Source organism: Nymphaea colorata, chromosome 5, assembly GCF_008831285.2.
Source record: "Nymphaea colorata isolate Beijing-Zhang1983 chromosome 5, ASM883128v2, whole genome shotgun sequence".
NCBI classification, from domain to species: Eukaryota; Viridiplantae; Streptophyta; class Magnoliopsida; order Nymphaeales; family Nymphaeaceae; genus Nymphaea; species Nymphaea colorata.
The window spans coordinates 432,100-448,552 of NC_045142.1; the positions used below are offsets into that span (position 1 = coordinate 432,100).

The 16,453-nt window shown below is 38.4% G+C and overlaps 3 protein-coding genes across 5 annotated transcripts; all 3 read left to right on the plus strand.

The window, feature by feature from the left end:
* Positions 1–207: 207 nt before the first annotated feature.
* Positions 208–5,699, plus strand: LOC116254561 (UDP-glucuronic acid decarboxylase 5). Of its 3 annotated transcripts, none has more exons than XM_031630021.2 (13): positions 208–347; positions 1,037–1,145; positions 1,482–1,568; positions 1,831–1,918; positions 2,432–2,523; positions 3,003–3,067; positions 3,181–3,269; positions 3,756–3,833; positions 3,919–4,012; positions 4,437–4,503; positions 4,620–4,683; positions 5,057–5,097; positions 5,314–5,699. In XM_031630021.2, exons 2-13 carry the CDS (start codon positions 1,047–1,049, stop codon positions 5,494–5,496), a joined length of 1,047 nt encoding a protein of 348 aa, XP_031485881.1. In that variant the 5' UTR covers positions 208–347; positions 1,037–1,046; the 3' UTR covers positions 5,497–5,699. The 3 variants fall into 3 exon arrangements, with proteins under 3 accessions (XP_031485881.1, XP_031485882.1, XP_031485880.1); XM_031630022.2 differs by having other exon boundaries at positions 244–385; XM_031630020.1 differs by lacking the exon at positions 208–347 and adding an exon at positions 392–543.
* A 2,518-nt stretch (positions 5,700–8,217) lies between these two features.
* Positions 8,218–8,765, plus strand: LOC116254904 (histone H4). Its single transcript, XM_031630546.2, has one exon. It carries the CDS (start codon positions 8,319–8,321, stop codon positions 8,628–8,630), a length of 312 nt encoding a protein of 103 aa, XP_031486406.1. The 5' UTR covers positions 8,218–8,318; the 3' UTR covers positions 8,631–8,765.
* A 2,709-nt stretch (positions 8,766–11,474) lies between these two features.
* LOC116254903 (ACT domain-containing protein ACR9-like) lies at positions 11,475–14,711 on the plus strand. The gene is made up of 6 exons (XM_031630545.2): positions 11,475–11,920; positions 12,693–12,911; positions 13,022–13,127; positions 13,553–13,907; positions 13,990–14,274; positions 14,377–14,711. The coding sequence occupies exons 1-6, from the start codon at positions 11,767–11,769 to the stop codon at positions 14,521–14,523; spliced, it is 1,266 nt and encodes a 421-aa protein (XP_031486405.1). The 5' UTR covers positions 11,475–11,766; the 3' UTR covers positions 14,524–14,711.
* The last annotated feature ends 1,742 nt before the right edge of the window (positions 14,712–16,453 follow it).

Here is a 16,453-nt window from a genome sequence, read left to right on the forward strand (position 1 = left end):
ACCTGTTTAAGCAACGGGAAAAAATTAGCCTGTCCAGTGATTAACTCAATGTCTAAATTGACGAGTGTCTTTTATTATGTGAAAAAATTAAGTGCATTTATGATTTTTTTTTATTTGTGACCATTGGAAAGCGAGATGGAGAAAGTTTAGTGTCCGTTTCATATGTAAAAACACTTAATCGTCGCGGTGTAAAAGGAAAAGCACAAAATGATTTAATTAATGAGTTTTATTGAAACAAGTGCCTACCAAGATAAGCATAATTCTGATCGTCGTGGAGACTTTCACGAGATTTTGGGGTTTGAATTCGGTGGATTTTTTTTGAAGCAAAGCAATGGCTATAAAAGCTGGTTGGTGAATAGTGGTGATTCGTTGCTTTCGTTTGTTAGTTACGTTCCTCTTGCTTGAATCCAAAGATATTGGGCTCTGCTTTAGTTGGCAGACTTTTCTGCTTTGTATTGGTATTTAGTTTCTCCTCAGTGTGCTCGAATTTCGTGAAGCTTCAGCTCTCGATTTGGGTTCGCTTTGGTTCTTTCATTCGTGTTGGTATGTTCGAGAATTTGATCGATTTCACTGGTTTTTGGATCCGTTGATTAAACGTTTTCAATGAATTTAGAGTTTCGGATTTCTTGCTTTGGTTGTCTCGGTTGGTTGAAGAATAGTTTTCTTTTTTGATTTGTTGGGTTTATTGGAGTTCGGTTTCGTTAGAAACTGATTATCTTTAATTCGTTCCGATTTACTGGAAGATATTTGACGTGGTTTCTTCGATGGAGTTTGGGCTTGAACTGTTACACTGTCCGTTTTCCACCGTTGGTTATTTCCGTGGAGAGGCTAAGTTTTCATAATGCAAATTGGGGCTTAAATTCGATGTAGTCGCGCCGGATTTGAATCTGGAGAGCACGTTTAATGTCCATCTTTTATGTGTATTCTGATTTCTTTAGTTGATGCGCTGGTGCTTGAATCCACTTGGTTTCCTTTTTCTGAACAATCATTTCTCAGTGATTTTTAACTTCAATATCTTTGTCTCTTGTTTCTTCAGACTTTTAGCGATGGCCAGTTCCAATGGTGCAAATAACCATGCGTCGCATCAAACATCTCCAAAGCCGCCTCCGATGCCGTCGCCGCTGCGTAGTTCCAAATTTTGCCAGGTATAATCTGTTAGCAATCTATTGTGTGAGTTACATATGCAGGTTAGTTTGAAATTCAAATGCTCTTGTTGATGCAGAATGTTGAAGTTTATATCTCCATTTAGGGAAGAAGTTGTTGCATCTTAATTGTCCATTTGAGTTTTTTTTTTTTTTTAGAATTTTCTGCATAAAATGCTGGGAATTTTTGTTGATGATCGTGTTTAATGTGATTTCAGTTTAAGCGCTTATTTATCAAGATCGGTTGTGATCGCTAATATTTATAAAAATGAAAAATTGGTCTGTGCTTAAATTTTCTTCTCAACTTTGTTTCGTTTCTTATGATATCGACAATGACAGCCAAAATTGCGGATATTGGTGACTGGTGGAGCTGGATTTATCGGTTCACATTTGGTGGACAAACTTATGGAAAATGATAACAATGAAGTAAGTTATTGTTTCCTTTTGGATATACTGGTCTTCTTGTGTCATTCCGAGTAATTCTAATAGGTTAATGCGTAGCTTGGGTTTATCATTTACCTTTTACTGCGGTATACTATTCACACCTTTCAAATGTTCTGGTTGTTCAGTTCCCAACAGTGTCTCCAAGGTTAAAATATTTTCTGTTCTGATCATTTTTGCAACTAGTTTTTGTCCGGATGCTTTAACACATGAAAGCTTAATGTGCTTGTTGCCTTGTTATACTCAGGTGATTGTTGCTGATAATTTTTTCACTGGCTCAAAGGACAACCTCAGAAAATGGATTGGCCATCCAAATTTTGAGCTTATTCGACATGGTCTTTCCCGTTCTTCCTGACTTGCTATGTGCAGTGATCAGCCTTGTTTCATTTCTTTTTGTGTTTTTCACGTGCTTGAAGATTTTTCACTTTCAAGATTTTTTTTTACTCAAATTCATCTCCTGAAGCACGGGTTTCCCTTCTTCCCTCTTCCAAGAGAAAGTAGAGTTCATTTTTCATTCTTCATAACTTAAGCTAAGAGATTTCAAATATTGTTTTGTGCAAAATATGGGATTGTACTGTGTGCATTTTCAGGGCTACCATTCTTTTCACTCAATGTCAAATTTTGCAATTTTCTTTGTTATTTATTGTGCATGTTATAGAAAGCCAAAATGAACTCATAATTGGATGCTGATGTCTAAAAATTGGAAATAAAAAGGAAGACGAGACTATGTTCCTCTAAAAAGTCACTTTTCCTTGTTTATCTACAGAAAATTATGTTTGTAAAGTTTATGTTTAAATTTGCTAATGGAATGTTATTTTTATTCTTAATGTTTAGCTGTTTTGTTGCAGATGTAACAGAACCTTTGTTGGTAGAAGTTGATCAAATTTACCATCTTGCTTGCCCAGCCTCTCCAATTTTTTACAAATACAACCCTGTGAAGGCAAGTATCACATCATTTACCTTTTCTGTTATTTTTTACATGGTTGGTTTAACATGTAAATTGTCTATTGGAAAATGTTTTTTCATGGATGACTAATGTGACAGGGTCCATGTCTATTTATCTGTGTACATGTTTATATGCGTTGTCTTAGCATGAATGATTTCTTAAATTAGTCTTACGGTCAAGAAATCAAATTCTCTATCAGTTGAAAAAGATACGACTTCGTATAAATTTCAGGCAATAATTGGGTCAGTATGTGGGAGCTTGAATTTCTAACATAGGTGCTTTTTTTCAGCAACCTGTGTAACACTCAAAAATTTGTCTACTGATGACTAATGTATTTGTGGGTATGTCATTGATAATGCCAAATGAGATATTATTTGTTTCATTTGGCATTCTAAAATGCATTATGATGTTCTGTCCATGTATCAGCTCAATGGCATGTTTGCAATCTAATTGTATATTATGCTCTTTAACAGACCATAAAGACAAATGTGATTGGCACACTGAATATGTTAGGACTTGCCAAGCGGGTTGGTGCAAGGTTACTTTCTCTCTCTCTCTCTCTCTCTCTCTCTCTCTCTGTTCTATATATTCGTAAAATATTTGCCATTCCAAAATAACTAGCCCCTGAAAGTTTTTCTTCAATTTTTTTAGGATTTTGCTAACATCAACTTCAGAAGTATATGGTGATCCTCTTGAGCATCCTCAAAAGGAAGAATATTGGGGCAATGTCAACCCAATTGGTAGGTGGAATCTAAGGCTAAACACATTTAAACTGTTCAGGGACTCCAGTACTTCTGGAGATATTTGCTTTTCATTGGTGTGGATGGTAATCATTGGTTTCTTTGGTTTGAATGGACCATGAAATTGCTTGTGTAGAGCCTACCCTTGGGAGCTGATTAGCTTGTTTAGACGTGTCAGGAAACTTGTAAGCGTTCTTTTTTCTCCTATCATCCTTTTGAGTACAACTAAGAAAGGCTCAGTCTAAAGACATATTGAATAATTTGTCCATAACACAATTTGGAACTTTTTTGAAGCTTTCACTTGTGGAGTGCATGTAGTGCCATACTGCAACTTGCTTGAAACTCCCACCTAGTGCCACTTTCTGATAATGTACCTGACGCCACATGAGATTCCTCCTGCTCTTAGATTTGATGATATTTTTCACAATGCCCTTGAGTGGAAGATAAGAGCATTGAGTAGACTGACAATTGGTTTTTGTGTTTCAGGTGTTAGAAGCTGCTATGATGAGGGAAAACGTGTTGCTGAGACTCTGATGTTTGACTATCATAGGCAACATGGCATTGGTATCGCATATAGATTCAAATCTGGCATGTCATAAAAGTATCATTAGTTGCCCTTATGAAATTAAAATTTACACCTTGTCTTCAGAAATTCGTATTGCTAGAATTTTCAACACCTATGGCCCACGGATGAACATTGATGACGGACGTGTTGTTAGCAATTTTATTGCACAAGCACTCAGGTAAATTGGAATATTTCTTTTGAGGTACTTGTTATGTTGAAAAGGGAAGCTAGCTGCAAGTTAATATAGAAGCTTTTGTTAACAATCTTCTTACCCTGTGTCCCGTCAGCTCTGTGCCACCGTCAAATTTGACAATTTTGTGAAGAGGATTTGCTGTCCTCTCTGTTTAACATTCAAGTTTGCCTTTGTGAGAGAGAAATTTGACAGTGGGCCGTTTTGGTTGTGATAAATAAGTCGGGAAATGGTCCCTGGTGTTTGTGCTTTAAAATATTCTTATCACATAAGACCAAGGCAGAACATGAGATAATGAGAAGCAGAAAGAGAGTTAAAATGTCTTGAAAGTTGAAACAACATCACAATCTTGACTGTAACTGTAACTGGAACACTACATTAACAATTTGCTTTTACTGTGCATCTATGACAGGGGTGAGCCATTAACCGTTCAATCTCCTGGAACACAGACACGAAGCTTTTGTTATGTGTCAGACATGGTAGATATTTCTTTTCTTACTCATAATATTCTTTTGAAAACAATAACATTGAATTATTAATTTGGTCAGCAGTCAACAGCTACAATTTCTCTTTCTCTTTCTTACTTTCAATAAAGGTTGATGGGCTTATTCGACTCATGGAAGGAGAACATACTGGACCTATCAACCTTGGGAATCCTGGTAATTCTAGTGTGCATTTTATTTGCATGGATGGTATCATCTCCTTTTCTTTTATATTTCTTTCTAGAAAGATGTATTATGAGGACTGTCATCATGATGTTTAAGATTGAATATTTTGGATTCACCATCGGCATTTTAAAATTGAGGCAGCTCTCTCTCTCGACTGAATGTTGTATCTCATTGAAGTAGTCTAATAAGCCTGACTTGCACTCTGCGGTACCACCATGTTGCAGACTTAATTTAGCTATGGGATGCATCATGTGGCTGTTAGTGCCACTATTTAAGGAAACCTTTTTCAACATTTCCTTGAGTTGGTGTGCAGTAGGAGCCTTCTCTTTTTTGTGTATGCCTTAATGTTTGTTGCTTTGTTTAGGTGAGTTCACCATGCTGGAGCTTGCTGAAACTGTGAAGGAGGTTGGTTCACCTACACTGTTGTAATTAACTATTGATTTCCTGCTCTCATGAGCTACTTTTCTGGTCTCTGAGAGAAAAAGCAGAAGCTGCCTGTCGATTTTTGTTACCACAGTTTGGACTTCTTTCTTCTGCAAGTTATATTATGATCTTATCTGTTTTCTGAATCTTGCTTAAGAAATACATGCCTTGGTCTAAATTTTGACACAACTTTTACAGCTTATTAGTCCGTCGGTGCCGTTGAAGATTGTGGAGAACACTCCAGATGATCCTCGTCAAAGAAAGCCTGACATCACAAAGGCAACAACCTTGCTAGGTTGGGAGCCCAAGATTGTACTGCGTGAAGGCCTTCCGCTCATGGAAGAAGATTTCAGGCTGCGACTCTCAGTCCCAAGGAAGTGATGGCTGAATTTGTCCCATATAGTTCAGAGTTTTTGGGAGTGCGATGGCGCTGGAAGTTAATTTTTTTGGAGAGATGCAATATTCCTTCGTATATCATGGATTTACCACCATATCTTGGTAAACTGTGTTTGCAATTTTGGTATATGGAATAATTGATTATTCATTTTCCTTCTCTTCAATATATGAGAATGCATGTTTATGTATGTGTATGTCTTTGTGCTCATGTATATTGATTCATGCATGCTCCTTCTCTTGTGCATGTGAGTGTGTATGTGCAGGCATACACAGAACCTACTTTGGTTAGAGAACAGAGTGTGCACAGCTTAATTGCATAAGATATGCTGGATTACACATTGAGGATCAAATTTCCAAGTTTTGTTCTACAAATGTGATCTCTATAGTTTTACATTCTTGGATGGCTTTTTTACTTGTAAATAAAAATAATATTTTATATTAGATTGAAAATACGATGGCCCAAATCTTTTGATTCTTGAAATTTTATGGATTAACAAAATCTCATAACTAATCCGAATAGAGTGATATAAGAGTGGATTTGTAAGTTATATGAACCATGGGAATCACGTTAGTGCAGTTTGAATTGTTAGAATGAAACCTGCAAGATATAATCACATTGCCACTCTCTGATCCCCCCAAACACGCTCCAAAGAGTACCTATCCAATGCTTCTAAAATGATGTTCGACAAACGGGTAGTTTTCGGCTTGGTTAACTGTAATTAACACTATGGTGTGTTCACTAACTATGGTTGATGAACGTCTACGACTCAAAGAGAAGAATGCCATGCAGTATAAATCTAAAGTTCAATATTCAAGATGTGTTGCGAAAAGGAAAACGCGAGCATAAAAGTCAAAAGAGTTCGTAATTAAAGGTCATATACATCACCAAACGAACTGAAAATTTTTAAAAATTTTCAATGCTAACGATGGCCAATGCTGCTGGATTAGTTCAATTGTGCGTGATGTTGTTGGATAGCTGAAATTTAAAATTTTGTCACTAAAAATTAGTTATTATATATACTTAACAACCGGTTTTGGTGCAATGAAAGTTTACAGTGGCTTTAACATCAACTTATGACCCTTTCAGTGACGGAACTTTTAAATTTTTTAGTCTAGGATACAAGGAAACACCAAACCTAAATCATCCTATCCATCATGATATATAGTTGAAAGAAAAACAATAGGAAAAAAGTGATTTCGTTTACACATCTTCCTTTTTGTTTTTTTTGTTTTCAACCCTTCATCATAAAAAAAATGGATGGTTCTTATGAGTGGGTTGGGCAATCCATAGTCATTATTATTCAATTGTCCATATATATGAGTCCCTGAACTGTCACTCTAAAAGTATTAGACACCAAACTTAGTTTGTCCAGTCATTATGATTGTCAGTTTAGAGAAAAATGTGATTTAGTTCACACCATTTTTTTTTTCTCTCAATCATCCATCATCATCTTAAGGAAGGCTGCACATGAGCCAAGTATAACTTGAATTGGGCTAGCTCGAGCTCGACTCGACTCAAAAGGTTCAAGCTCGAACTTGACTCAAACTCAAACCAAACTCGATAAAATGAGCTCGATGGAACAACCTCAAGCTCGACTCAACAATGCAATGTCAATCTCGAAGTCAACTCGTTTAACTTGTTTGTGCTAAAAATATTTATTTTCTTTTAACTTGTTAAGCCGTTTAGCTTGATTAACTATTTTCTCATTATAATTTAACATTTGTTGTGCAGTCGAGCTGAGACGAGTTTAAACAAGTTGAATTCTTACAACTTGAACTTGACTCATTTAACATTTCAAGCATATATTTGAATTTGAGCTCAACTTGTTTATAAATTAGTGGAGTTTAGACAACTGAGTTCTAGTCATGCTTAGGCTGTTCCGGCTTGGTGTGCAGCCCTACATCATATATTGAACAATACTCGTTATTGAGTCATCATTCAATTCTCATATATGTGAGAACTATGAACAATAAGTTTCAAACTAATGAACACCACGAGACATCAATTTTGAGCAACCTAATTCATTGTGATGGACGGTTGAGAGAAAACAATAAGAAAATGTGATTTAATTCATACACTTTTCTCTCGACCGTCAATTGTCATGGATTGGATGATCCTCATGAATGAGTTGGATAACTTTGGCTATCTAGAGTCATCATTCAAGTTTTGGAGTCTATGAACAATGACTGAAAAATTCATTGACACCAAGAGACAACAAACCTAAAGTGTTTGATATGAACGTTAAAATAAAAACAAAAATAAAAACAGTGATTTAGTCCATACATAGTTTTACTGTATGGGTCCTCATGTACGAGCCAGTGATTCTAAATAATTAGACAGATATTCTCTTTTATCGACTGGTGATAATCGGATCCAAGTCTCACACCTCAGGTGTTTAGTTCTCCCCGAATCCGACCCTGATCCATAACCCGATCCATTTTAAGCAGCAAGGCAAATTGTGAAACGGCTCTCTCTCAAAAAACACAGAGTCTACTCTAATCGCACCAGAATCTCCGCCAAGCGCCAATGCGTGGCGACAGCCGTCCAGATTTCGGAGATGGACGGTCGAGAACGATAGATGGGCGTCGACACGGATCGACCCTCAGCCTCCGTCCGCCCGCCATCTCCGCATGCCGTTTCCCGCTTCAAGCGCGCAAAATAGTTGAAAATTCGAAAAAGCACTTATCTATAAATTGGCTCTTCCCTCGCTCCCAATCCCATTGTCCGCATCAGCGATTAGCTGGATTGATCTATTTTCCCACCAAATCCAGATAAAGAGGAGAAAGGAAGAGCCGATTCCGGGAAAATGTCAGGGAGAGGCAAGGGAGGAAAGGGTCTCGGAAAGGGAGGCGCGAAGCGTCACAGGAAGGTCCTTCGGGATAACATTCAGGGCATTACGAAGCCGGCCATCCGGAGGCTTGCCCGCAGGGGAGGCGTCAAGCGCATCAGTGGTCTCATCTACGAGGAGACCAGGGGCGTTCTGAAGATCTTCCTCGAAAACGTCATCCGCGATGCCGTCACCTACACCGAGCATGCCCGTCGGAAGACGGTGACCGCCATGGATGTCGTCTACGCCCTCAAGCGTCAGGGCAGGACCCTCTATGGCTTCGGCGGCTGAGATGGTTCTTCATTGTATTTTTCTATGGTTCTTTTTTGCCTTCATCCGGTTCTGATGGTTGTATGCCTCTGAAATGTACTATTTAGAAGTGTTGGTTCCACACTAATGTTAATTTTAGGGTTTGAATTTCGAGAATATGCTGGTGTTTGTGAATTTGATGTCAAGCTTTTCGTGTAAAAGTCGGTCACTCGTGAGAATTAAAGCGTTCCCGATCATCGGATTTTATTCAGCGTTTTGTATGCTTTTCTATTTTGTTTTCGTGGGCGTCCGATTCTCGTGGGATCGGCGTAGTTTACAACACAAAGGTAAGAATAGTTGTTCCACTTTCCATAATTTACTTGGTAGCTTATTCTTAGGGATTTTTGGTCCGCCGTCGGCCGAGCTTTGCTTGAACAATGTGTTTTCTTTTCGCCCTTCCATCTTCTCACGACAGTTTTTCAGAGCTCTTCTGAGCTTTGTTGTTTACGAAGTTGCAATCTTTGTTCGTCCAGAATCTTTTCTGGAGTTTCTAATCTACTTGTTTTCCCTTTCTTGTGTCAGTTTGTCTTCATGGAATCGCTACTGGTGAGATGCGGAAGTTTTATGGGGAATGAAAATGTGGGTCAAGCATCATCACTGAAAGTGAAATAAAAAATTGGTTCTTTGGATACCAGTTTCATAAGTAACTTTTTCCCTTATAAATTTTGAACTAGTATACTGTATTTTAGAAACATTGTCTAGATTTGGTACGTTGCTATTTGAAATTGAAGTTCGCGTGCTTTAGGTTTGTAGTGTTTGTGGGGATGAGCGGGAGCCTCTCAATTGGAGATAAAGTCGCCTTCCCGAAGGTTCCTTCAGAGCGAGTTTTGACAAAAATCTCGTCCAAACCTAGTGAGCTGTTAAAGCATTTTCAAACGGTATTATTTTTGGGTGAGCACCCTGTTATAACAGATTCTCTACTCGCTGATCGACGACTATGACCGCACCCTGTTTTACGTTTTGATGACTAAAGCATTTTATACCTCAGCGTCTTAGTTTCCATGGCATTGACATAGATTTTGTTATTTTATCTATTTATTCATTTAAAGTAAGTCAATACAACAGGACGTGGTGTTTTGAATTATTATTTTCCTTCAACTTGGTGGTCTTGGTAAGCGTACACAAATTTTATTTATTGGTCTTTTCTTATGTAAATGAGTGCTATTTTAAAGTTTATTTTGATTTGTTATAAATTGAATCAGGCCTATAAATTTTATAAAAAAAAATATAAGGTCAAACTAAATTGATAGCACAAAATTATACTTAGATGAAATAAAATAATCTAATTTAGCGTCATTCTAGCACTCATGGAGTCAACATAATCTATGTATTCACATATATAAATAATAAAAGAAATCTCAATTAAACACAAATAAAATTGATGAAGAGAGAGATCATTGATGATTTATAGAAATCGAATGTGTAGTTTTTTTTTTTCTTTCGAAGTTTGTTTCGCCGAAAGCAGCCTTTAGTGTTATTGAAGAATCTTTTGAACATGCCATCTGCATCACACGAGGCAACGACGCAGATTGTAAAATTAAGAAAAACCATCGATTGTGAATGAGAATTGATAACATTTTCAAATAATTATAGAAGCCATCTTAATTATTATGCTCAAATTGGAAAAACCACTAACATTTTAAAAAAGTATGTTTAATCGCCTGTGTTGTAGTATTTTCCCTTACATTCACAATATTTTTTAAGAACTAAAAGCACTACTGTTGAAGGGATCCTTACGTAGTTACATGACTTCATGTGGCCTTACTCAGGGCACTGATGCTACTATCATGCTACCTTGAGACGATCTCTCAAATCGTCTCTCGAGATACGTAACCATGTAAATGCATTATATATGTGCAACTGTTGATTCGGCTTCAAATTTATTTAGTTGAACCTAGTTAGAAAGAAAATCGGATTCAATTGCTAACCAAATTCAAAACTTGTTCTCATATTTTAATTTGGAACTAAGTCTGATATTTGACTAGAATCTTACCCGATAACACATAAATGTTTCTATCTTACGTTGGTTGGAATTAATTTCTGCTTTATGAAACAGGGTTTGTGTCTGTTTATGTAAATTTTGAATATGTCAGCTTTAATAAAATATAGATCTGACCCGAGCATGAGATTACATCCTACTGCACATCTACATGCTGATGTTTGATTGAGCGATCGTATTTTTGGGATCGGGTGTCTCAAAAGTACACTTCTAGACATTCATTCAAACACGCAGTACGCATAGCTATTAGCTGTGCATCGTGTGTAAGGCACCGCGACTAGTTCGGGTAACAAAACCACGTGGCTCTAAGCTAAGAGACTTGCTTTTGCTTTTCTCATAATAATTGAGCCTTCAAGCATCCACCTGCCTAATGAAAGCAAATGCTGAGCAAGAAACTTTTTTTCACATGAAAAGAGACCATTTGGGTTTTGACAATATCCTTCATGATAAAGAAAAAAATTACTTTAATTTTAATTTACAATGCTCGTTGCGTACTTTGTATTGTTGGTAAAATTGAACTTGTATTTTTAATTATTTTTTTCAAAAACTTTATAATTGTTTTTAAATTTACCTTTAAATGCTTCGTTTTCTACGTTCTCAAAATTACTAAACAGATGATTTTACTGGTTGTTAAGCAGGATTTTAGCAAGCTATGAGTATGGTCGTAAATTTTTTAGAGGACGAAACTACCCTAAACTGCTTTCCAAATGACCAAACTGCTTCCACCGCGCCGTTTTCATTCCCAAGGTCGGCCGACGTCCTTGCACAACTGCCATTTGTCAATACGTGTCTTGATTACGTGGCAGCTCTAAATAAGGAAGGGTGGTGCCATGAGCTCTCCTCGCTTTTACCGACGGCCTCTTTGTCTCAGGCTGGAATCCGTCCATCTCCGTCGTACGGACGGCCAATTCTGCCGCGCCGTCTACAGCCTTCCAGCTGCAGCCGCCGGAAACCCTCCGTCCTTGTCGGACGGACGATCAGTTCTGCTGCGCCTGTCTCTCGCCTACCAGTTGCATCCGCCTCTCTCTCTCTCTTCCCTTGTATGCCGGAATTTCGCATCCATAGGGGGGGAGCTATTTTCATTTTGGGGCTAGGAGGCCGATTTCTCGTGCTCCGGTGATGGGCGTGCCGAGCGACGACGTGGTTGTCATCCGGCCAAGTCCGAGAGCAGGGGAGCCGACGGTTATTACCGTTAACTGCCCGGACAAGAGGGGCCTCGGTTGCGATCTCTGCCGGATAATCCTCGAGTTCGGTCTCAGCATCGACCGTGGAGGTAAGAATGGCTGTTGGTGACGTCCACAGGCGCTGGCGTTTCCTTTGTGCAGTTTTTTTTGCCTCGCTCAGTAGTCTAGGGTTTTGTTGTGGAGCATAGGCCGTGCGTCTTTTTTTTTTTTTTCGTAATAGTTGAAGTTTTGGATTTCGGGTTTCTGGTGGAGATGAAGGAGGTGTGGAGAAATGGAAGAATTCGGGTGTTTCATTTCTTTGTTCTCGTTTTCTTGTGGCTGGAAGTTTGGAGAGATTGGAGACCTGGCTCTCTTTTCTTTCTCTGTTGCGGAATGGATATGACTTGAGGAGTAAGCCTTTCCGGTGATGGTGTTTGATTTTTCTGTTCTAGGGGGATCCAAAGAAAGTATTTGTTCCTCTCTTGAGTGCGAATTGGGATGCAGAGAAGAGGCTTCCTGGCAATGCTACTTGACACGGATCTAGTTTCTTCTGTTTCTGTTAGGGTTAGAATTTCTAAACAAAATCGAGTTTCTTTTGATTCAATTCTTGCAGTCTCTTTATTTTCTCTTGTGAAACTTCTCATTTTTCTATCTCCTGATGAATTTGATCTTCCTGGGTTAGCTTTGCCTTAATAATTCTGGAGCCATTTTTTTTTTTTGGATATTTTGAGCTTTTAATGTACTTTCATTTTGATTGATATTGTGTTCGTTTATTTTCTGATCTTGTAGTTTCTTTGGTCTCATATACATGATGAGCAATATGCCTGCGGTTTTGTAGTTGTTTATTCCTATTCTAATGGGATTGTTGGGCCTTTCTGCTAGATGTCTCCACTGATGGCAAATGGTGCTACATTGTAATCTGGGTGGTGCCTCGATCCGGTTCCTCAAGAGCCATACATTGGTCAAGCTTGACTGAGAGGCTAGTATCAGCATGCCCTTCATGTTCTGTTCCAATCTACTATATTCCTGAGGCAAAACCAAAAAATTCTCCAGTGTACTTGTTGAAGTTCATCTGTTCGGATAGGAAGGGACTTTTAAATGGTAGCTATCTTTGTCATTTTCACATGATCGTCCATTAAAATATTGTTTCTTCTCTCTTTTCTGAATATGCCGGATGTCTCATTTTCTCTCTGTTTTTTGGTTGATGACAGATGTTACTTATGTTCTCACTGAGCTTGAGCATATAATTCACAGAGTCAAAGTGTCTACAACTCCTGATGGAGGAGTAGTGGACCTCTTCTTCATCACTGATGGCAGGTTAGTGTTTTGATCACCTTCTGTTCTTCGATTTATTCAACCATTTTTCTGCTGAAGAACGGTTCTGCTTAGATTTTTTGTATGATTTCGATGATAAAAGTTGTCTTGACAATGAAAACTGTCAGATGCTATTTTTTTTGGCGGGCTGGGCTGTCTGTTATTTGTGTTGAATTTTCCTTTTGCTCTGCATTCTTATTTGATTATATTTGTTATTTCACCTATTACAAGTTTCTTTTGCATAATGCTTCGAGCGCATGTTTCTAATTGATTATGTAAGTTGCATGCTTTGGAGATGTGCTTCTGCTCTCTTCATATACTTTTGGAAAGGAATGATAATGTTTTGTAGATTCCAACAATCAACTACAGGATATTTCTTGAAAAGATTATGTATTTACACTCTATATCCTTTTCTTGTACTTTTTCAGGGAGCTTTTGCACACCAAGCAAAGACGTGAAGATACATGTGAAAGATTAATCGAGGTTTTGGGTGAATCTTGCCAAAGTTGCGACCTTCAGCTTGCTGGTCCAGAATACGAAGCTTATCAGCATGGATTCTCATCATTGCCTCCGGCTGTTGCAGATGAGCTATTTAGCAGCAATCTTTCAGATGATGATATTTATTCTCAAGAACTTGTTCCGGATCTCTTGAGACTCAAGAAATCTACATTATCTGCAGATAATTCTTTGAGTCCAGCTCATACCTTACTTCAAGTACAGTGTCTAGATCACAAATGCCTTCTTTATGATATATTGAGAACGTTGAAGGACTGTGGAATTAAGGTCATTTTTCTTATTGTTCAACGATTTTAGTTATTGGCTTTAGGTAGTCAAGTTTTACTGATTCCTCGTGTTTGGTTCTTAGATAGCATATGGACGGTTTTCATCGAAGCCAAAAGGATACTGTGAAGCAGATTTATTTGTTGTACAGAAAGATGGGAAGAAGATAGTGGATGCTGAGGAGCAGAAGGCGTTGTTTTCTCGACTACGAATGGAAATTCTACATCCATTACGCTTGATGATTGCCGATCGCGGGCCTGATACTGAGCTCTTAGTTGCCAATCCTGTTGAGTTATGTGGGAAGGGACGGCCTCGCGTTTTCTATGACGTCACACTTGCCTTAAAATTACTTGGCATATGTATTTTTTCGGTAAGAGGGATCAGATGCTGCAAGTTTCAAACTTCGTCTTTTTGCCTTGCATGGTAACTTCATTTTATCCACCCTTGTAATCCTCTGATCTTTTAATTGTAGGCTGAGATTGGAAGGCATTCGACACCTGAACACCGGTGGGAAGTTTACAGGTTCCTTTTGGACGACACCCCTGGTTTTCCTCTCAGTAATGGCCGAGCAAGAAAACAGATACTGGATAGAGTAAGGAAGACGCTGATGGGTTGGTGATCATGCCAATGGGACAATCCCATTCAGCTGAAAAAGTCTGTCCATCTGTCATGTAAATGTAAAAGGATAAATCTTAAATCTTTTCCCCTCTCTCTCCCTCTCTCTCTATAGGAAAAATTTCGTTGTACATAAAATGATAAAAGGTATTTGTACAGCCTCACTTCATTTTCTAGTGGTGATCCTTATCATATCGTTCTGCCAAATACTTCAGCTGAGTACTAATTACGTGATGGTTCTACCTACTAGCTTCTAAGTTTACACGGGGTCCGGGGTTTTCTATCTTATTTAAGCTTCTCTTTTTTCTTCCTGCATGATGCAACTTTTAACGGGATGTAGAACCAAGTTGGTCTTTGAAAATAGCTGGGCTTGGATTTAGTGCTTTTAGTTATCCATCGTATGATTCCCCTGTCTTGGCTCTGTGTGGTTGTCTAACATATGCTTTTGATTGGACGATCTAAGTTGTGTCAAAAGTAGAATCTTCCTCTTTATTTTATTTTCGTACTGATTTGCCTTCCCATCCTGCCCCTGAGATTGATGTGACATCTGAGTGTGGGAGCAAAAAGAGGCCCGACTTCATCGGTAAAAATGACAGGGAGAGGTCTGCCCATTTTCTCAGAAAATTAGTCGTCTCATCATTTTTGTTACAACTTACAACCCTCCAACTACACATAGCGCATAATTTTGTCATAGGTGTGGCTTTGCAAAATTTTGACTAACTTTCCAGGTTGATGGGAAAGTGTTTAATTATTTATTTGTGGCCCTGTACAGCCTCTGGTCTTGGCTGCAGCGTGCAGGATGTTAGGTTTCTGGACCCTTCTCTTGGTTTCGTGTCTTCTTTTTTTGTCGTAATGTAGCCGATAGCATCCTTGTGGCATATTGTTGTACATAAAAAAAGCCACTTTAAATCTCTCTCCGTGTATGGTCTGTTCGCTTGACCGCTGTCTCTGTCCCAGAATCTGAGCCTAAATCTGAGGCAGGGACTTGAAAGTGACTGGTGGAATGGTCCTGAGCTTATGTGGGTTAGTAACCGCAGAAGTTGCTATGCATGACCGGGGATTCAACCATCAGATAGATGGGCGACCTACCTCCTTGTTCCGTTCTGGTTAACAAGCATCCCTGGTTTATCTCACAATCAAGGAGAATTTAGGAAAAAGCAGAGCCACAACTCTCAAGTGCAATCTTTGCCCAATTGGTATTTGAATCTCTTAAGCAAAATGATTCAGGAGCGGCTGAAATGGAATTGGAACAGGAGTTCTTTAGGGGGCATTTGGCATTGGGAATACTACGTGAATTTATTTCAAAGATTAGTTAGGAATTTATTTCAAAGATTGGATAGATTGATGGAGCACTTGTGCAAATGTTATATGAAACCTGGCGTTCCTAATGCCAACTGACCCTTTTGGGGTTGTTTAACAGTTAGAACAGTCACATGAATCTATCCTATTTATTCTAATGATTGAAATAGATTTATGGAACACTATAACTAGTTGTTCATTCTTTAAGCAGATTCATTGAAATACTCACAAAACATTATGTTTGTAAAAGGATCACTGAATTGGATGAATTGAATTGAAGTCGGTGATCGCTTCTAGCCAAGGCTAAGTAGTATTGAACAGGATGACCGAATATGGGTCACTACCAAAAATGTGTTCAAGCAGGTAGGTATTCTACCACCTAAATGCGATCCATTAGCTACATGCAGGACCAGTTTCAACTTACAAGGATTTGCATAATCGTGTTCAGAATTGCTTCTACGACTTTTAGTCGTTTAAGAGTTACGCAAATCAGAGGCATGGTTCATGAGTTTTTGCCGGCCAGAGAGGTCTGCCGACATGGTTGACAGCAGTATTATGAGTACCATCGTTGGAACTATTGAGGATGTTTGATTCTCTATCCCCGGAGTAAGGGGATTGTTCTATTCTTCTATTGT